A 19,810-nucleotide genomic window follows, 5' to 3' on the forward strand; every position below is an offset into this window, starting at 1 on the left:
CCAACTACCGAGTAAGAAGGATGATTCTGCTTGCTCGAAAAAAGGCGGAGCAATAATGGAACATCAGCACTTCGGATCAAGTCAGTGTCGTCTTGATCCTATGAATCTAGGATATTCAGAGACAAATGTATCATCTGCATACCGGGCCATTTGAGTCAGCCCGGTGAAAAGTCAGTCCCTATGGTTTTCGTATAGGAGCAGGTATTCACATGCTGTCCCTTCCGCGACAGCAAAGCAGTCCGGAAAACGATAATTGGCAGACAGCTGACCAACGACAAACACCGTCACATGGGCTACGGGTCTGTCAGTACCGACGCTGGGGGGGGGTATGACGTAAAATACGTTTTGGGATCTTCCTGAATTGGCGAAACATCGGGAACCCGGCGGTTGCGACACCCGATGCGATGTGCTCGAATCCACATGTTACGCGATTTTTGACTAAAGCTGAAACGGTAAAGTGATCGGCGGTCGGTGTGTGCGTCCCGCCGATGATTGGCAATTTCCCGCCTGCAGTACATCTCTCCGTTGTGGATTCAATTGGTTTGTCTGCGTCTTTGAACAAGAATGATATGGATATATAAACAAAGCCTTTCACTGCGGATCCCCACTGCTTGAGACCGGGGCAACAATCATATCCACAATCCTCTTGGTCCTTCGCCTACTTGCACAACTTACGAGCCTTCTACAACATGTCCGATTCCATCGCTGTCGAAACTGTTCGACATACCTCCGGCAACCACGTCCAGATGTCCGCGTCCAATATCGCACAAGCTCATGCCTCGGCTGAGACGCAAAAGTCGATGAACTTCAGGACAGTCATGAAGATCTATTATAAGGCAGCTTTTTGGTCCGCTATCCTTTCCCTTGCATTGGTCATGGAGGGTTACGATCTTGGTGTTATCAATTCATTCTGGGCTCAAGGTGAATTTCTCAAACGATTTGGGGTTCCTGATGCCACCGGAAAGCTGTATGTCCCTGCCAATTGGCAAGCCGCCGTCAATAACGCTGCCTTAGTTGGAGAGATCATTGGTCTCGCTGTATGTGATCTGCTGTCGAATCTTAAATGAAGAAACGGGTTCTAATTTTTCTTCAACAGCTCAACGGTTTCCTATCGCCACGATATGGTGCCAAAAAGGTATACCTTGGTGCAATGGTCATGATGGCAGCCGCGATCTTCATCCCGGTCTTTGCTACGGATGTCAAAATTCTCTTTGCCGGCGAGCTTATCTGCGGTATCCCGTGGGGTGTTTTGTGGGTGTCTGGCGATTCTGCCAATCTGTTTCTTTCCCCCGACCCGTGTACCTTGCTGACGATAAAGTGCTTTCTCAGCCAAACATTGACCACTGCATACGCTGCCGATATCTGCCCCATCGCGTTGCGAGGATACATGACTGCATTTGTTAACCTTTGTTGGGGTATAGGATTGACCATTGCCTCGGGTGTTGTCCGTGGGGCCATCAGCATCGAGGGACAGTGGAGTAAGTCTCCAGTTGACCACATAATGGAGTAATAGGATATTGATTCTTATGCGCTGCTTTTTAAAGGTTGGAGAATGGCCTATGTCATCCAATGGGCTTGGCCGGTTCCTCTGTTTATCATCGTCCTGTTCGCTCCCGAAAGTGAGTGGCCTCCCTTGTCTAAATCGGCTCCAGGCTGACAGGATGTCAGGCCCCTGGTATCTAATCAGGCAAGGTCGTCCTGAAGATGCCAAGAACTCTCTCCGACGACTTGCCAAAGATGGCTATTACTCCGAAGAAGATCTCGATGCTGAATTGGCCTTGATGCAACACACCAACGAGCTCGAAAAAGCCGATGTTGCGGGTGCTACCTTCGCCGATTGCTTCAAGAAGAGTAACTTGCGAAGGACTGAGATTGTCTCATGCGTGTGGGGGATTCAATACTTCTGCGGACAGCCTATGATCAATTATACCACCTCTTTGTAAGTGTATCCTGTTCGAAATAGCTATGTTCGGGGGATATTGACAGGTGGTTCACCAATAGCCTTGCTAATGCGGGTCTGAGCGAGACGAACTCCTTCAACATCAATCTGGTTGTGACGACCATGTTCATTATTGGTACAGTCTGGTGAGTACTACTCTACATCCTGACCACGACCTTTTATGCTTTTCGCTGACACTAACCTGTCGCATCTCAGCTCCTGGATTTGTGAGTGATCGAGCTCGAACTTTTCCTCTGTTTCAGCGGCAACACGCAATACTGACCCTTGCTTCCATCGGTTAGTCCTCGGAAAGGTTAGTCGCCGTCACATATACATTGCTGGATGCGGTGGAATGGCGATAGCGCTTGGTGTGATTGGTATTCTCGGTTTCTTCCCTAATAACCACGGCGCTATTTGGGGTTTGGGTGTTCTCCTCATCATCCTCAACTTTGTATACAACATCACCGTTGGACCAACCTGTGAGTCCCTTGTGCTTGTGTAACCGCTTGGTACCCTTGACGCTGAACCAATACGTAGGTTACACCATTGTTGGGGAGCTTCCGTCAACCCGTGTGCGACAACAATCTGTTGTGATCGCGCGAGCTGTCTATCTATGTGTCGGTGTAGTCATTCAACAGCTTGTCCCTCGAATGCTCAGTCCCGAAGAGTGGAATTGGGGTGGGAGATGTGGACTCTTCTTCCTTGGTACCAATCTTATCTCGACGGCCTATTGCTATTTCCGGCTTCCCGACACACGAGGCCGTACATATGGTGAACTTGAAATCCTCTTCAACGACGGAGTACCCGCCAGAAAGTTCGCCTCAACCGCTGTTGACGGTAAGCGTCGTGAACACCTCCTTCCATTGATCAAGGCATGGGCTGATGTTTTGAGCAGAATTCCAACTCACCGGTGTTCGTCAAGATTGGGTTGATGATAAAGCCCAAGAGAAATACATCGAGGACATTCGCTCATCCTAAGGTGTTATCTCTAAAGAAGAGAACAAGATCCGTTGTTTAGGTCATTGTTCAAACTACCTGTTCGCGTTGAAGATGTGGAAAAGGCGAAAGTTGATTCTGTTATTTCAAGGATGTATATGAGTTGGTCATGCATGATGATATCGGTCTTTCAGTGTACAGTCACTTGCTCGGTCGTAATTGGTGCCAGCAGCCAGCTTCCACTAGATACAATGCATCTAGTTATCCAAGTGAGTACCCTGTCATCATTCAAGTTAACCTGATCCCGCGACAGCCACTTTGCTACAGTGTTGTATGTAACAACTAGTAGATCAAGGATTGACCACGTGGCACACCTCCTCTCCTTGATTCTTTCTTGCATTTTGATCTCCCCATATCTTTCTCATCGTCTTTTATACCCTTTGTTCGTTCTTTCTATTATTAACATTGTTATCATCATCATCTTAGCTTACTCATGACCTCAGAGACCCTGGAACCATGTCCAAATACGACCATCACCTACCTGGCGACCCAGTCTCACTCTCAGAGGAAGATTATGAATTACAATCAGCTTCACAATCATCCGACCCTCTCTTACCTTCTTACGATGGGCACAAACCCCACTTCCCTTCACCTCACGAAAGACTCGTCGTGAACCGTCGACAATCCAAGTTCAGAAGATTCATCGCTTGCGTATGCCTCTCTTTGATTGTGATAGTACCTTCCTTAGCATTGGTTGGATGTTACTTTGGAAGAGATGGATTAGACAAGGTCAGGTCGTGGGAACAATTACCTCCGGATGTCAAGGATTGGTTGGATGGGGTACTGCCAGCGAGCAAGCAAGTGGACCATGGTGCTTTCCCTACCGAGTGAGTCATTCTGACCCGCCAATCTTCTCGTGACTCCTGTCTATCCTTGACTGATGCGCGTACTCTTCCCTAGCATCGGTTATGCTGGACCTACACCCACTGGATCAGAGTGAGTGTCATTCACTTGACGACGGGCAGTAGATCTGAGCTAACATGATCTCCTTTGTCAGAGCTGCACTCCTAGCTACAGCTCCAGCACTCCCTATGTATACCAACGTCAACCCACTCGTCGCTCCTACTGGCAAATTCAAGGACAACTTCAACATCATTCAACATTGGGGTAACCTCAGTCCGTTCTACTCTGTTGCCAGTCATGGCTTAGCGGAGACTAGCAGTCTGATACCTGAGCAGTGCGAGCTGGATCAATTGCACTGGCTGCAGAGGCATGGTGCAAGGTGAGTCCATCTGTCCACTGTTGGTTCGACGTTCGACCACGTCTGACACACCGGACCACATACACAGATATCCTACATCCTACCCCGAAGGACCCTCTGCGTTTGCTGCTCGTATTACCACCGCTAGATCCAATTGGCGGGCTAAAGGGGACTTGAAGTTCTTGAATGAGTGGAACTACTTGTTAGGCTCCGAGGTGCTCACCCCTTTTGGTCGTTCCCAGCTGTGTGAGTTCGATGTTTGTTTTCTGCTATAGCATGAACATGTGTCACCAATATCCCATCAGCTGATATCGCTTTATAGTCAACCTTGGTGTATCTGCGAGAATCAAGTACGGTCACTTGTTGGATAAGATGAAGGGGAGAGTACCAGTGTTCAGGACGGAGAGTCAGGAGTGAGTTATTTGTATGGTGTTACATATGTCGGACAGTTGAAACTGATCGCGCACGCTCAGTCGAATGCTCAAATCTGCCCAAAACTTCGCTGCAGGTGAGCTAAAGTTGGATATCATCTCATACTGTCGCCCCCGTATAATCAGCTGACAATGATATGTAGGCTTCTTCGGTATACCCGCTGAAGACCAATACAACTTGGAAGTAACGATTGAAGCTCCTGGTTTTAACAATACAATGGCTCCGTGGAATACAGTGAGTTACTTCTTCTAGGTTATATGTATTTTTGTTAATGAATCACAGTGTCGTGCCGCCGGAGTTGACTTCAAGACAAAACTTGCAGAATGGGATGCTGTGTTCTTGAAGGACGCTCAGAAGAGACTTCAGGCGATGATCGAGGGATATGATGTGACTATCCAGGATGCCAAGGATATGGTGAGTGTTCCGTACTTTCCCCCTAGCAGTATGACACTCGCTGACCCTCATGACGATTCTACTCAGATGGAGACTTGTGCTTATGAGGTGAGTTGTTATGTACAATCTCGTTCCCCGTCTGCGTGTTGAGCTCATCGAATATGAAACTCTTTATAGACCGTCGCCTTAGGCTACTCATCGTTCTGCGATCTATTCACCCAGAAAGAATGGAAAGGCTTTGAGTATAGAAGCGACCTCTACTGGTGGTACTCTTCGTCCTTTGGATACGCTCCTGCGAAAGCTCAAGGTGTTGGATGGGTTCAGGAGTTGACATCTAGGCTTACGAAGAGTGAGTATTGTGCTATCATGGTATCTTATCGTTTAATCGCAACTCTTCCTCCACGAACTCTTCTCTGCAACTATCGTTTCAACAACGCCAGAACTAGGCTGACCCAAGGACATGATGGACAGCTCGTCTCACCCAGTTCGACTCCACTACCAATTCGTCGTTCCACAACGATGTGCAATTCCCGTTGAACGATCCTTTGTGAGCTAGTCACCAAGTCCACATCTCACCTCTCAGCTAATGCTTCCCTTTAGATACGTTGACTTCTGTCATGACACGCAATTCGCCCTTTGTAAGTCAAGCTTTACCAGGTCTCGGGAGAAGATCATCGCTAATTTGTCTACCTAGTGTTACCGACGATGAACCTCACCACGTTCGCAGAGACCGGTGAACTGCCCACCGATCATATCCCTAAGCATAGGTCGTTCATCGCATCCAAGTGAGTCATTCGCCTTTCTGCCAACATCTTCCGATGTAGTGGCAAGTTTCATGAGACAAGGTAATTTGACGGCCTTCTCTCGTCTCCTCAGGATCATGCCATTCGCCACCAACCTTCAAATTCAAGTCCTCACCTGCTCCGGTACCAAGAAAGTCAGGTTGATCCTCAACGACGCGGTAGTCCCTCTGACAGGAATCAAAGGATGTCATGAAGACGACGACGGCCTATGTCCATTGGACGATTTCGTTGCTTCGATGAAAGAGTTGATCAGCGAGGTTGATTTTGCCAAGGAATGCAACTACGACAAAGGCCAAGGTACAGAAGAAGAAAAGGTTACAGAAGTCGGCGACATCAACGAAGATACTGCAGATGTGGTAATACCCGAAAAAGGAGAGGAGATGGTTCACAACAAAGAGGATGAGGAAGATCAGGACGAGAAGAACGATGATGGAGAGGATAGCGATAGTGACTCGGATAGTGATGACGATGATGATGACTAGGCGAAGACAAGACTAGACGGGTTCCACCAGTCCCAGTACGTGCCGCCCCTACAAAATCTGCTGGTCTAGCCTTTTCGTTTCTCATATACACCTCTTCTTTCAAATTACGTATGTATCCAGATGACACCCCGCTATAGATATGGACTTTAGATCTGGCCGTTGTACATATGCATGATATATTCTATCTATGTCGTTTGCTCCTTAGTCCAAAGTACATGCTTACAAGAGTCGTCTCGTTCGGTATTGATATATGCAAGGGTGTTGTTCTATTCGTAAAGATATGGGTCTCATCTCGCCACTCCACTAGCAAATTCCCAGACCTCCTACCTTCATCTCGTTCTTCTTTGGATACCCTCATAGCCCCGGTGAGGTTCTCATCTCGCCCGCTTGCTCAACTCAAATCTTCCTGTCTCTTCAGTGCCAATGCTCTGAAGGCCCAGACAAGATTCTCGTATACGACAAATGTCGTACACGTACCAGGGAGAATACGAAGAGCGTTGGTACCCAGGCCTTTATAGAATGCTAATAAACCCTCGTATTTGTATATCGACGAGATTACTGAGGGTATTGTCAGACGAGGAACTGTGGTAGTGGGTGTTGCGTTCTGAGAGAGGCCAATTGACAATGATGATCAGTATCAAGTTGCAGTTTGAGGAGGGTTGAGACCGAAAAGGATCTCTGAACAGGGTGATGCACAAAATGAGAAGAGGATGATCAAACTCAACTCACCTGTATCCTAGCTCTTATGACCTGATACGGATATGTGAGAGCTATCGCTACTAGCTTAGACGAGCCTGACGCCAAGATGTATTCTGTATTGGACTACAATGACATGAGCCATCTGTCAGCACAACGATAACTAGGAGGAGACGAGGGATATGGCGACGGCAATAAGATGGACAGGAGAGGTGCCAAGGGGTGATTGTACGAGGTAAAATGATAGCGAAAGACGGTAAGAGATGGTCTCGTTACTCACCAACTTCTCATCTTCCGTCCTCCATTCCCTGCCCTCCTTGGCAAACCGCCTTCTCTTCAGATCCGCTCTCCGCCTTTTAATCTCTTCATAGGTAGCGAACTGTATCGAACCATTTGATACTCCCACAAGCGCTAACAAAGATCCTTTATATAACCCTCTGAGTCCCTCCGTGCGATATATCGAGGTGAGACCGTCTGTGTTCGGGTGAGACAAGTATGGAGGAAGACATCGATTGGTGCGGTTCACAGGAAGATGGAAATGAGAGGGATTCATCGATGAAGGATAGGTGGGGTCATGCCATGCCGATATGATCAGATAGGTGATGATTGAGATCTACTAATCAGCAACCCATCCACAGTAGTACTATAGCTGCACTGCTTCACTTACCCCATAGCCCACGATAGGCAGCTGCATCATGCTTGGCAGTTCCAAACACCCTTGTCTTCACCACCCAGATCGGATTCGTCATCATAGCCGTCACGGCACCTATCATCCATCGGTCAGTATTCAGCCCAGACATCGTCTAGTGACATTACTCACTCGCTTCAGCTGCTGCTAAGAGATGCTGTCCACTTGATGTACGATAATTCGGATCCCCACCTTGCATCTGCTTCTTGATCATGTTGTAGCTGGGTAGCAACGAAAGTCAGCTTTGTAGTGTATAGAGCACGCTGCTCAGATAAACATCAAAGTAAGAGTGTCTGCGAGTGGGTATGATCTCTAGTAAAACGATGGAAGAGATGATTGAGGTCCTCTATCACCTCCCATGTGAATCGACAAGTAGGGTATACGTCAAACTCATGGTACTTCCACTCACAATAAGAAATATAATCCCCAACTACCTGCACCTCCCACCAAGTTGGGACTGAGCCCTCTATATAAACCTTTCCACCCGTCCACCTGAACGGCATCTTTCAAAGCTGTATACACTCCAGTCCCAAACCTGGGTTTCTTGAGATGATGCGGTAAGGTCGATTTCGAGTTATATGAAGGAACAGAAGGATGCGGGATGGAGGAACTGTCGGCCAGCTGGAATCGTACTTTGACGAGGTCCAGAGGATGCATCACCAAGGTAGCTACCGTCCCTGCTCCTAATCCTGCGATGGCATGGTCCTGTATAACATATGTCAGTTGATGAGATGACAGCAGATGAAGATGATGATGGGTTTTAGCTGGGCGGTGCGGACAGGAAGCAGAGCTGAGTAAGGAAGCCGAACGTACGACCGATATATCCCCAAACAGGCTAGGCGATGCTGATGGAGATGCTGCCATAGTGGGAGAGAGGGGGGAGAGAGCAGCCAGTCGACCGTGAGAAGATGAGAACGGCGGCAAGATTCGAAGGGGAGAGGAAGTCGAGTGGTCAACCTAATTAGTCGGTTCGAAAAGTTGGCGAGTGGACGGAGTGATATACAAAGGCATGCAAGGTTGTATTTCACTGACGACGTGGATGATGCTTCCAGGTGAGAACCCAATGCTGCTCATGCGATAGGATGGATGATGATGATAGACTGAGATATACAATAGAATGATGATTGATGACGGAGATGATGAATGATGACGGATAATTGAAATCTCATTTCCGTCTTGAGATGGTTGAAAACAAAAACATTTTCAAACTTTTCAAACTTTTTGATCTTCAGGGAGATTCTTCCTTCATTTCATCTTAAACAATCAACATCCTCATCGATGCATGATCATGCTAGGCGCCTACCAAGAGTGTAAATCACCAGGGAGTAGGAGAGAGAAAGATCGTCTAATTCCCTTCAGATCAGATACATAGGTGAATGCTCTGCCAAAACCTTCATCTCTCCTCTTCGATCTTGTTGATCAAAGTCCCCACACCATGAGATACGAACACTCTGAACTCGTGTCCATCCTTCAACGTCACTCTGGGGCTAGCTGTCCATCCTACTCCAGCAGGTGTGCTGTATGGAGAAATAAGGCAGTCAGCATAGTCTCGCGGTGAATGGCGAGAAGGAGCCGCCGTCATCAAGCTCACCCAGTGAGAATTATGGTTCCAGGCTGTAGCGTTGTACCTTGAGACAGGAATGAGATGATCTTGGGGATCGAGAAAATGAGGTCGCTGGAAGGATGGATATCAGCGATGAGATCTTGGTCTATCAAGGAGTGGTACACGTCTTTGGAGAGCGTGCACGACTTAGATATTGACTGGCGGGTGGTTGAGGAGGACCTTAAGAGAGATCACTCACTCCAGTTTGCTATCCTGCACTGTCTTTCCATTCAATTCACCTGCAATCTGAACCTGTGCTAGACCTTTGATATGATCTTTATGTACTATAGCAGGGCCTATGGGGCAGGCGCCATCGAATGACTTGGAATAGGACCATTGGGATGTCCTAAATTGAGCTTCTCGAGAGGAGAGATCGTTTGCAGCGGTGATACTGCATAGGCGAGAATGTCATTCATTAGCTGTCCATTGTTCATGAATACATCGTACATAAACGAGGGCACTTTGTCGAGATCAAGAAAGGTGATGAATAATGTCATACTTCCCCACTCACCCGAGCAGATAATCCAACGCTTCATCCTCACTGACATTCTTGGCTTGTTTACCAATGACTATGGCAACCTCGGCCTCGTAGTCCGCTGCATCATCTGCTACATACGCTCTGGGTATGACACTGGGAGCAGGGAAGGGATCACCCAAGGCGGTGGATGGTTTCATGAACAGGGTAGGAGTGGTGGGAATGGGCTGGTTGACCTCTTTGGCATGGTTGACATACTAGACGATATGTCAGCTCAGTCCGTGTGCACATGTGTACGGATACACCTGGGATACCAAAGAATAAGAGTGTGTTGATGAGGAGAGATCTTGTTTTGCAGTATAGACCAAGTGACACGATATGACTCACATTCAATCCGATGCATCTGATCGTACCCACTTCTTCCTGACCCAACGGACTCAGTAATCTACCTACAGTCTCCTTCTTTCCCGTCTTCTCACCAGCATTAAGCACAGAGTGACCAGAGTATACCTCGACTTCGATAGGTTTGGATTCATAAGATGCAATCCCCACATCCAATCCAGCATCTACAGGTTCACCGATCAGGGGTGTAGAGGAGGATTTGGGGATGAACCGGATTAGCCTTGAGAAGGAAGACATATCTCTAGTTGACCTGTATAGCTGTCGTGTGATCCGTCTGGCGAGCGATTTGGACAGCATCAATCTGATTGAATAAGAGATGATGATATACTTCTACCTTTTTGAAAGATCTCCTTTATTTCGTTAATGTAGTGATGCGAAGTGAGATGTTCTCGCTCAAATCCGAAGAAACCCAATGGGAATGACGTGCCCGTTTACGGTGATAACATACTGACAGCGCATTCAGCTACCACAAGTAATGATGCATGCTTGCTGGTGAGAACGAGGCGAAGAGACCACAGCTGTCCAAGATCTGACGGTGTCTGAGAGATCGAAAGAGAGACAGGAGGAGGTGGATATGGATGCGAACATAAATAACGATCCACCCGAAGTCAACCTCACTCCGGACCGGAACAGCGTAGAGTAGAATTCATCTGCTGATCTTGTATTTATAGCACTCTGCACCTCCTCGTATGATGCTATCGTATCTAACTGTTGCTTGATTTCATAAATACATCCTTCGCTTGACATACAAGTCGATAACCCGAGCTGTTATCTTCCAAACATCCATGTCCAGACCCATCTTTCGATCCCTCTTCCACTTTCGGACAATGTCAACACAATCTCGTTCCCCCGTATACCTCGTATCGGTCAACACGGTACCCGAGAGAGCGCAGAAGGTGATTGGAGCTGTAATCGACAGCGTAAAGGATAAATATAACATCGTCCACGTAGGCAATTCTACGAGTGAGCTTCCTGATACCAGGCTTTAGAAGAATGAGATAAGATGCTAATCGGCGGTGTCGCAATGGCAATATAGCTATAGAAGGTGTTAAACCACTTTTAGAATCCATTCAACCTCCTCCTGATATCCTGGTGAGTCCGACTCGTTTCACTCCTGATATGACGCTAACTATCCTGTGAAGTTCTGCGCATCGATGGTAAGTTGCTTTTTCTCCCACATATGTAGAGGTCTTCAGGCTGACATCCCGACCATAGTGGACTCCAGAACAGCAGGAGGAGATACAGAGGATCGCGAAAGACACATTGCCTAATATCAAAACGAACGGCACCCCTACCGGACTTCATACACAGGTGGGCCCAGATGGGATCGTAAAGTATCTGGTGGAGAAGATAGACGATATAATTGCTCAGAAATGAGAGGAAATGACCCCCATGTCATGGTCGTGTAACCAGTGATCAAAGACTTGAGATACTTGCTGATGATATCATTCTGGTTCGTCCATCGTCCCACGGCGCCATAGATGTCTTTTGAGACCCCCATCTCGTACAGCACTGCTACTCTATCGTGCTCAAATCTCTTGTCTGATGAGAGACATGATGCGTAGTCCTTGACCGACAGCAGAGAACGATCCCGCATAGTGTTCAGGCACACATCTAGCGTCATCCACCAAAGCCCATGTCACTAAAAATAACTAATCTAGTCTGTGAACGCAAGAACGTGTATTGTTCTCCTCTATGTTGACATCACGTTCCATCGTCTTTGGTGCATACTTAAGCGTTATACCCATACAAACGAGATATCTCATAAACCTCTGCAGAGCAAAGTCTTGATGTCAAGATCATCTAGGTGACCCAGAAGAACGTGCTTCCTCATGTTCTTGAATCTCTTAAAAGCCGTAGGGTCAGCGCATGAGATGATGTCAGTGACCTCCAAGTCCCCACTTTACCTGGGCCTTTATCAGATATGATGATGTGCAAGATCATCGCTTTAGTCTGGGGGTTGACCTTGGTCGCATTCTTCGTCGATGCTCAACAGGTCGCCTTGGGTCCCGAAGCCTACACCGCGGCCGGAGAGTTTCCTACCAGTCTCTTCTCATCTTACTGGAATGAGCCTACTCAAACGGTATCCCAGGTACAGCCCGTTATTACCGATTCCATTTTGGTGAGTCTGGTCACTTTGAGAGAACTTCACTTACTGAGTTTGGGTCTAGAACAAAACGTTCCCCTTGAATCTGACAGACCCCGAGACCATCCTCAACAACGACACATTCGATCCACTGTTCTATCCAGATGTTCAGTCCAGCCTTTCTTCGTTATCTGCCGAACAGTTATATCAGAACATTACTGGCCAAATTCAAGGAATCATTACAGGAGAGACAGGGTCAAACTGCACCAAGTGTATGGATGCGTTGACGGCGGCCAGTACACTGGCAAAGCAAGCTCCAAAGGTGAGCGAAAGTGCCTGCACTACCGCATGATATGGCTGATAAACACAATTGAAATGATCAGCTTGTCCCTCAATTACTCGTCTCTCTTTGTAAACAGTACAAGTTCGCTTCAGGCGACGGATGTCAGGTATACTCTGAGAATGCTCAAGGTCCCTTCTACGCCCAGGTGCTTGCTTATGCCGATGTAGGTGGATCTGATGGCCAATACTTGTGTCAGAACTTCATTAGTGTTAGCAAATGCCCCCGCCCTGCTCTGTAAGTTTGATTGATCCTCATGCGGCTATGAGTACACGTCGCTTACTGCTTGTTTACACAGACCCAAGTTCGATGCCAGCGAATTCTGGAGTAAACCGAAACCTTCAAATGCAACCGCGCCTGTCCCAAAGGGCACAAACAGAGTCAAGGTCTTGGTACGTCAGTCGCTGGAACACGAAACGGTAGTGCTCAAGCGATAGTTGATAATCACTTTCAAACAGCACATGTCTGACTTCCACATCGATCCTCGATATGCTACAGGATCAGAGTGAGTTGTACTCCTGCTTCTTTGATCCTGTCACCATATTGACTATTTGCACTACAGGGCAAATTGCACATCCGGTATGTGTTGTCGAAGAGGTAACCCTATCGCTTCGCTTCAAAGCAACTACACACCTTCTGTTCCTGCTCCACGATTCGGCTTCTTCCAGTGCGACACCCCTTGGGCCCTAGGTGCTGCGGCGGTCGAATCTATCCCAGTCTTAACCGGGACCGATGGTGATGATATCCTCAACATGACTATCTTCACCGGTGATATGGTCTCTCATGATCCATACTATCAATTGAGCCGAGACTACATCTTGTATACTGAGACCGGTGGGTGATTTTGTCTGTGCTTTACGAACTAACGTGAAAGCTAAGGCAATGTCTACTCATAGCGTTATACGATCTTTGGAAGAGAACCCTGAACCCTTCCTCGCCCCTGTTCGCTGCAATCGGGAATCATGATCAGTACCAACAAGCGTTTGATTCACCTAACACCTTGACAGGAATTTTGAAAAAGCAATTCAGCTGGAACTATGATCACCTCTCCAGCCTGTGGAAGAACAACGATTGGATTGACGAGGAAGCCGCGCGAGAGGCAAAGGCGTGAGTGATCCTGGTCCCATGCGCGATACCATCTGACAGCACACCTGTCCTCCCACGTAGTCACTATGGAGGATACTCGGTGCAACATGCCCCCAACCTCAAAGTCATCACCATTAACACCGATCTCTGGTATCGATCTAACATCTTCGCTTTTCTCAACACCACTCAATCCGACAACTTCGGATTTTTGAAATTCCTCGCCGAGGAACTGCAAGAAGCCGAGGACAATAACTCCAGAGCCTACATTGTTGGCCATGTTCTGTCGGGATGGGATGGGACCAATCCTGTGATCGGTCCTACCGATGCTTTTTATCAAATTGTCGACAGGTACTCCCATGTTATCGCTGGAATTTTCTGGGGCCACACTCATGAAGATCAGAACATGATTTACTACTCGAACAATGCTACCGATATCTCAGCTGTGACAGCTCAAAACGTTGGATGGATCGGTCCTTCCATCACTCCCTTGACTGACTGTGAGTTACATGGAATAATAAGGGGTTCACCACGGGATGACCACTAACGATGTATCGCTAGTAAATTCGGGCTTCAGGCTGTACGAGGTGGACGCTGAGACTTGGGATATTCTGGATGCCCATACGTAGGTACTGGTTCACAGAGTGAATTGACGTGATGCCCATACGGACGCTGATATATCCGCCCAGTTGGTATTCGAACGTTACCACATTCGGAGATTTGGACGGTCAGCTAGAGGTAGGACCGAGTTATCAATACGAATACAGCACAAGAAAAGCATATGGAGGCAACATCGATTGGCCTGAGAATGCACCTTTGAACGCTACGTGGTGGCATATGGTAACCGAACAGATGAGCAATGATGGTGGTGCGCTTGTCAACCAGTACAACGCTCACCAAGGAAAGATGTCCACTCGAAGTCCCAACTGTACCAGTGCCGACTGTATCGAAGCGAAGGTTTGTTACATGAGGGTGAGTCTGACAGTCATATTCCTATGTAGTCAAATCAATACTGATTGCTGGCTCTGAACGCAGAGTGGCTCAGCGCCCCTTGGTCTCGATAACTGCAAACCAGGATTTGGAAGCGTGCAATAGATTTGCGCAACTCGCAGCTACTGCTCTTCGAAGGAAAGCAAGACTGCATCGTATTTGAAAATTTATAATGAAAGTTTGAACAACTGGGTAAAAGGCAGCAGCAATAAATGCATAGACATGTCGATTGAGAAGATCGTTGCATTCGCGATCACTTTATGATGACCCTCGCAGCACGATCTGGAAGGCATCGTACCTTCGCCGACTGCGATATTCGTACGGGGGTTCATGTACTTGTGTGCTGTGTAACTTTTACCGGAATCATCGGAATCTTGCTGCGTTTAGACGGGCCCTGAGGTAGACAAAATTAAGCTTCTTCCCTTTGTATATGGAAGGCAAATGATCTGGCCTTTGACGTCAAGGCCCTCACATAATCCCTGGAAGGCTTCCACACACCCTGACTTGACCAGCTGAAAGTTTACTACTGTATTTTGACTTTTCTACAGATGTGCGGTTGTCCTTTACTCGTGAGACTGAATCATCCATATACCAACCCGCATAAACTACATCGCAGAGTTGCACACCATCTTGTAGCCGACATTGCGGACTTTGGACTAGACCGTTCGACATCGATAGCGCTGTTACTGCCATCATCATGGGCATGCTGGAATCGATACCACCTGAGATCCAGGATAACCTCAATAAACTATGGACTTCTCCTAAGAAGAGGGCTGCCTCCTTAGCTATCCTTGTCATGGTCACCTTGGTAGTGATATATGGGACCCTAAGCCCGTCAAGCGGCTCGATGATGTGAGTGAAGCGTCCCCTTCATGTCTACAGTACGTCATTAACAGCTCACACCACGGGCTCACAGACATTTGAGTAGTCACCGTTCCAATGCAGGTTCCATACGGCGTAATGACTGGAGCTTGACGAGTGACTATGACATGTGAGCTCCCTCTCTACTGCGGATAAACTGGGCGGAATGCTCAATAGTAGCTCGGTTCATTTATAGAGTGGTATCTCACTACAACGAGGACGTGGAGATGATGCGGGAATCTATAGACTCTGTGAAATCAAGGCTGCCGCATGGCAGTAGTCAACGGGTGATCATATACTCAAAGGGGCCGAGGGATGAGCAAGGATTGAAGGAGCTGTTAGAGATGTCTGATGAAGTTGTCCAACTTGAGAATTTGGGGAGGGAAGGGGAGACATACTTGGTAAGTATCATTCCATTCATCGCTCCGTATTCGACATTATGGTTGCATTCTACCACTAACATCACTCAAGTCCCATATAGTCAGGCATTACGATAGTCCGTTGACCAACCTGGCAGGACATACAATCTTCATGCAGGCGAGTATCTAACACATGTAACTAGGCCGTACTCTCTCATGTCATCAACTGGACTGACCTCTTCCACCCTCGACTCTAGCCCCACCTCGCTTGGCATTGGGTATTCTTACCACGGCTTGAACGGTTACTTCAGCCTGGCACTGGGTTCCTATCATTTGGTCCATACCTTTCTCACACCTGTGGAGAGGACTCGGCTGGACAGAAATTTCCTAGGATGGCAGACATATATAGCATGTTTAGAATGGATCTTTGTCCACCGGAACCGGTACTGGTAGGTCAGATCTCCTTCCCCACATCCAGTCGACCTTTTTCCCGATATCTCCCTCAAGACCATTGACTCTTTGCTATCCTTCAGGCGACGTGGGCTGGGCAATTTGTGGTCTCACGTCAACGTATCATGGAAAATCCACTCAGAGCGTACTCCAACTTGAGGAACAAGTTCCACGTAGATAAGGATCATTGGATATACAAGGAAGGGTGGTGGAACAATGAGCCATCGAATCCTACGCTGGGTAAGTGGGAACTCTTTTTGTCTCTCTTGACACATTTACACGTCGTTCACACACTACACCTCCAGGCCACGCACTCGAGAGATCATGGCCAATGATATTTAACTGTACCGATGGTACAATAGCAAAATGTGAGGAAGGCCACGATCATCATTGCCAATGTCTGGATTGACCGGACAGGTATTGTCATCTGCCATGAATGAGTACTAGAAGACAGAATCACTCCGAAGCTTGATACCAGTGCTCTGAGAATACAAACAACTCCGCCCTTCTCAGAGTGCCAACCAGAGCAAGCAAGACAAGGTCATTTTGCAAAAACGCGATCGGCGTAACAACATCTATATTTGCATGTATGTAATGTTTTGACAAGATGCTATGAGTGTGTCTTCATGTATTGGGATATGAAGTTTTGCGTGTATGCTACATGATCTCCACGACTTACTTTTTCTCCTGACGAATTACTTGGCTGCCAATCACTTCAATCTCCTCTCAATGTTACGACGACCGTTCACCCAATCTGTCTCGTGCAAAGTCATTTCTGGTGTTCCGAATAAGGCGTTATCTACCGCTTCGACTCCGAGCATGAACGAGTGATCTTGGTTTCCACACTCATACTTCCACGAACCGAATCGACCTCTGGAGCGGATGTTGAATTCATCTCTCAGGGCAGGGAGTATCTGCGATATAGCTCCATCTCGACCTAACGAGGGTGTTGGGCTGGGAACAGATATCATGAGCCGGAACATTGACCACTAATCAGGATTTACTTACTACCCGTGACCAAATCTCCGCTCGTACAATGAAACAATCTCATCGGTGGGAAGCATCAATTCCGTGGCCACCGCGCCTCGGATGGTATCTTCCATCAAGCTCTCCAAGTTTACGGGTTTCTCGGCTGACTGACAAACTTCCAGCATGATACTCCAGTATGGACCTTGCTTTGCATCCTTCTCGAACGGCAACGAGGGGTCTGCTTTTTGTATCGTTGGGAGTTTGACATCGGTTTGAGGGCAGTTGAAAGGAGAGTAGTTGGAGAAGATGGTAGCTCGGTAGAATGGCGCATCGTCTTCGGGGAAGTACAGCCAGCCTGCGAGAAAGTTTAGCCATTTGATAAGGTCTCTGACAAGGACGAACACTCACATTTATCTCCTATCCGGTTTGGTCGTTCACCCCTGATACCGATACCCAAAACAATTGTGCTCGAGTACACTAGACCTTCTTTGGCAGTAGATCTCATCCTTTCCACCGATCGTTGCTCTGCCCCGCCGTCTAAACAGTCTAGGAAACCATCCAAGGCCATGGTGGATATCAGGTTCTTGTACTTCAGCTTCCTTCCATCACCGAATTCTACGACTTTTGCCGGTCCATCTACTCGGATCACTTCCCCTGCCTTGCCCAGTCTAAATTGCTCTGTAGGTAGTTTCTTGGCGACTGCAGTCCATATCCCTCCCGTACCATCTTTCATTGGGAATTTAAAGGTTGCGTTGGGTCCCCAATTACCAGCTGTCTCCATTGTCAAAGCGTTTCGGACTACGGTCCGTACGTTGGGGGCTGCTACTCTTTCTCCTAACCATTTACATTGCATCTGACCAGTGGGGTTCTGATTAGTCATCTGCTAATTTAACGCAAACAACCGTACTCACTTTGCTTGTTGGTGTTCCCCAGACTTTGAAGTTGTAAGGTCTCATGAACAGATCGGCAATACCTTCTCCCATATTCCTCACAATCCACTCGTCAAAGTTCTTGGGTTTGTGACCTGGAGTTTGCGCTCGATGTTCGGCGGCAGCAATGAGACCATCTACGCACTTCACTCGAAGGTCAAGAGGTAGCTGGGATACGTTATTCTGATAAGGGTCTGCGATGAAGAGAAGGTTTAATTCGGGATCATCAGTATCATCATCACTACTCACAAGGTACCCAATTGCCTGCACTTCTGACATAACTAACTCGCTGATGAGTACTCCAGTCCTCATCCTTGGGCAATGCACGGTGTATAGCATCGTCAAAGTATGCGTAATGGCTATATGACGTGTCAGAGCTTCATCCTGATCTTCAACAGAAACGTCGCTAATTCCCACTCACGAGAAGATGACATGACCACCGACATCAAAGTAGAACCCTTCGGATGTCACATCAGTACTTGCCAATCCACCAGGAGCCGGTGCCGCATCGGCGATGACGAAGGACCTTCCTAGCTGATCAAGTCTAGTTGCGGCTCCTAGTCCAGTCTAAAGGGTCTGTCAGCTTGACAAATGGACAATGTAAGCTATGCTCACTGGGCCGGCACCAATGACCAGCGTTTCTACCTCCGCATAATTTCCTTCGATCGAGGTGACTGACGATTTGAGATCAGCAGCCGAGTGCGATGATGAGCTATCTGAAGCGGACATATTGCTTGGCTGGTAGTGGACAACGAAAGAGAGAGGTTGGAATCATAGCTATGAAGGTTCCAACAATCCATCTTGTTCACTAAACGTGAGCATATAGGTTTGGTGCTGGAAAAAAAAAGTTCTCTCTTCCAAGCGAAAACAAGCTTGCCCTCAGGACAATCAAGCTTACTGCGCGTCTAGAGGCTACGCTAAAACCGGTTCAAGAAAAACATCGCAAAATGGCCACAGCAGTCAAATCACTGGGATGTTCCCCCTGATCTACGATAAAGGGCCCAAGTACCAGGGCACTGACGTCAAGAGGGGATCTGACCCTTTTTGGACGTCCAACCTCGGAAGCCAAGTTCCATGCGCACGTGTCATTCACCACGCGTAGTAAATGCAGGTCATCTTTTTATGATTATGACTCCAAATTACCTACGTGGCGATTGCTCCACAAACGTATGCGATTGAGAGACGAGCCAGTGTCACCGAGGATATGAGGGTGCTTTTTCACTCTTGGAAACTGTCAGAGCACAGAGAAGATGGCATGTCGACATCTCAATGTCCAACAACGGATTTATAGAAGTTTCTCGATCGCCCGAGGCACACCCACTACAGTGCGTGCACTTTCGATCACCTCGGTGAGGCAGTGCACAGCAAGGATCCCCAATTTGTTCTGGCGCAAAGCATCGTGTATGAACTTCACCGAAGCTTTGAGGATGGCAGTGATGGTCTCCACTGCTGCTCTGACAATCCTGCGCGCAACTCCGCAGGGATCAAGTGCACCGCACAAAACCCAGTATCAGTGTTTATAGGCTCCCCACATCTCAGTCGTCTGCGATTTTGGCACAATATCGAAATGATGAAGTCCCACCGTTTCACGCTCTGTCATCGATGGAGATTCGCTTTTACTCCCGACTGCGGT

The 19,810-nt window shown here is 47.7% G+C and overlaps 8 protein-coding genes across 8 annotated transcripts; 5 read left to right on the plus strand and 3 right to left on the minus strand.

The window, feature by feature from the left end:
• Nucleotides 1–689: 689 nt before the first annotated feature.
• On the plus strand, nucleotides 690–2,917 carry I302_107220 (uncharacterized protein; the record flags this gene model as incomplete). Its single annotated transcript, XM_019193652.1, has 10 exons — nucleotides 690–1,037; nucleotides 1,097–1,251; nucleotides 1,330–1,478; nucleotides 1,545–1,619; nucleotides 1,669–1,939; nucleotides 2,002–2,085; nucleotides 2,156–2,166; nucleotides 2,242–2,418; nucleotides 2,477–2,776; nucleotides 2,835–2,917. The coding sequence occupies 10 exons, from the start codon at nucleotides 690–692 to the stop codon at nucleotides 2,915–2,917; spliced, it is 1,653 nt and encodes a 550-aa protein (XP_019045129.1).
• A 474-nt stretch (nucleotides 2,918–3,391) lies between these two features.
• Nucleotides 3,392–6,246, plus strand: I302_107221 (uncharacterized protein; the record flags this gene model as incomplete). The annotated part of the gene is made up of 14 exons (XM_019193651.1): nucleotides 3,392–3,762; nucleotides 3,836–3,871; nucleotides 3,933–4,157; nucleotides 4,225–4,382; nucleotides 4,459–4,549; nucleotides 4,610–4,644; nucleotides 4,711–4,802; nucleotides 4,851–4,982; nucleotides 5,049–5,069; nucleotides 5,139–5,310; nucleotides 5,433–5,508; nucleotides 5,562–5,599; nucleotides 5,656–5,746; nucleotides 5,838–6,246. 14 exons carry the CDS (start codon nucleotides 3,392–3,394, stop codon nucleotides 6,244–6,246), a joined length of 1,947 nt encoding a protein of 648 aa, XP_019045128.1.
• Nucleotides 6,247–6,637: 391 nt separating this feature from the next.
• On the minus strand, nucleotides 6,638–8,494 carry I302_107222 (uncharacterized protein; the record flags this gene model as incomplete). The annotated part of the gene is made up of 7 exons (XM_019193650.1): nucleotides 6,638–6,850; nucleotides 6,976–7,068; nucleotides 7,223–7,416; nucleotides 7,610–7,708; nucleotides 7,763–7,851; nucleotides 8,040–8,335; nucleotides 8,444–8,494. The coding sequence occupies 7 exons, from the start codon at nucleotides 8,492–8,494 to the stop codon at nucleotides 6,638–6,640; spliced, it is 1,035 nt and encodes a 344-aa protein (XP_019045127.1).
• Nucleotides 8,495–9,023: 529 nt separating this feature from the next.
• I302_107223 (uncharacterized protein) lies at nucleotides 9,024–10,347 on the minus strand (the record flags this gene model as incomplete). The annotated part of the gene is made up of 5 exons (XM_019193649.1): nucleotides 9,024–9,147; nucleotides 9,222–9,305; nucleotides 9,433–9,624; nucleotides 9,745–9,965; nucleotides 10,096–10,347. 5 exons carry the CDS (start codon nucleotides 10,345–10,347, stop codon nucleotides 9,024–9,026), a joined length of 873 nt encoding a protein of 290 aa, XP_019045126.1.
• Nucleotides 10,348–10,937: 590 nt separating this feature from the next.
• On the plus strand, nucleotides 10,938–11,487 carry I302_107224 (uncharacterized protein; the record flags this gene model as incomplete). Its single annotated transcript, XM_019193648.1, has 4 exons — nucleotides 10,938–11,073; nucleotides 11,147–11,202; nucleotides 11,253–11,267; nucleotides 11,326–11,487. 4 exons carry the CDS (start codon nucleotides 10,938–10,940, stop codon nucleotides 11,485–11,487), a joined length of 369 nt encoding a protein of 122 aa, XP_019045125.1.
• Nucleotides 11,488–12,040: 553 nt separating this feature from the next.
• I302_107225 (uncharacterized protein) lies at nucleotides 12,041–14,714 on the plus strand (the record flags this gene model as incomplete). The annotated part of the gene is made up of 11 exons (XM_019193647.1): nucleotides 12,041–12,232; nucleotides 12,282–12,518; nucleotides 12,580–12,773; nucleotides 12,835–12,928; nucleotides 12,995–13,041; nucleotides 13,099–13,370; nucleotides 13,433–13,643; nucleotides 13,704–14,119; nucleotides 14,181–14,244; nucleotides 14,309–14,591; nucleotides 14,655–14,714. The coding sequence occupies 11 exons, from the start codon at nucleotides 12,041–12,043 to the stop codon at nucleotides 14,712–14,714; spliced, it is 2,070 nt and encodes a 689-aa protein (XP_019045124.1).
• Nucleotides 14,715–15,306: 592 nt separating this feature from the next.
• Nucleotides 15,307–16,688, plus strand: I302_107226 (uncharacterized protein; the record flags this gene model as incomplete). The annotated part of the gene is made up of 7 exons (XM_065870421.1): nucleotides 15,307–15,461; nucleotides 15,526–15,600; nucleotides 15,667–15,871; nucleotides 15,942–16,007; nucleotides 16,087–16,278; nucleotides 16,363–16,519; nucleotides 16,585–16,688. 7 exons carry the CDS (start codon nucleotides 15,307–15,309, stop codon nucleotides 16,686–16,688), a joined length of 954 nt encoding a protein of 317 aa, XP_065726493.1.
• A 301-nt stretch (nucleotides 16,689–16,989) lies between these two features.
• Nucleotides 16,990–18,906, minus strand: I302_107227 (uncharacterized protein; the record flags this gene model as incomplete). The annotated part of the gene is made up of 7 exons (XM_019193645.1): nucleotides 16,990–17,233; nucleotides 17,288–17,603; nucleotides 17,657–18,101; nucleotides 18,160–18,371; nucleotides 18,427–18,536; nucleotides 18,599–18,744; nucleotides 18,793–18,906. The coding sequence occupies 7 exons, from the start codon at nucleotides 18,904–18,906 to the stop codon at nucleotides 16,990–16,992; spliced, it is 1,587 nt and encodes a 528-aa protein (XP_019045122.1).
• Between the last annotated feature and the right edge of the window lie 904 nt (nucleotides 18,907–19,810).

This window comes from Kwoniella bestiolae, chromosome 6, assembly GCF_000512585.2.
Source record: "Kwoniella bestiolae CBS 10118 chromosome 6, complete sequence".
Classification (NCBI taxonomy): domain Eukaryota; kingdom Fungi; phylum Basidiomycota; class Tremellomycetes; order Tremellales; family Cryptococcaceae; genus Kwoniella; species Kwoniella bestiolae.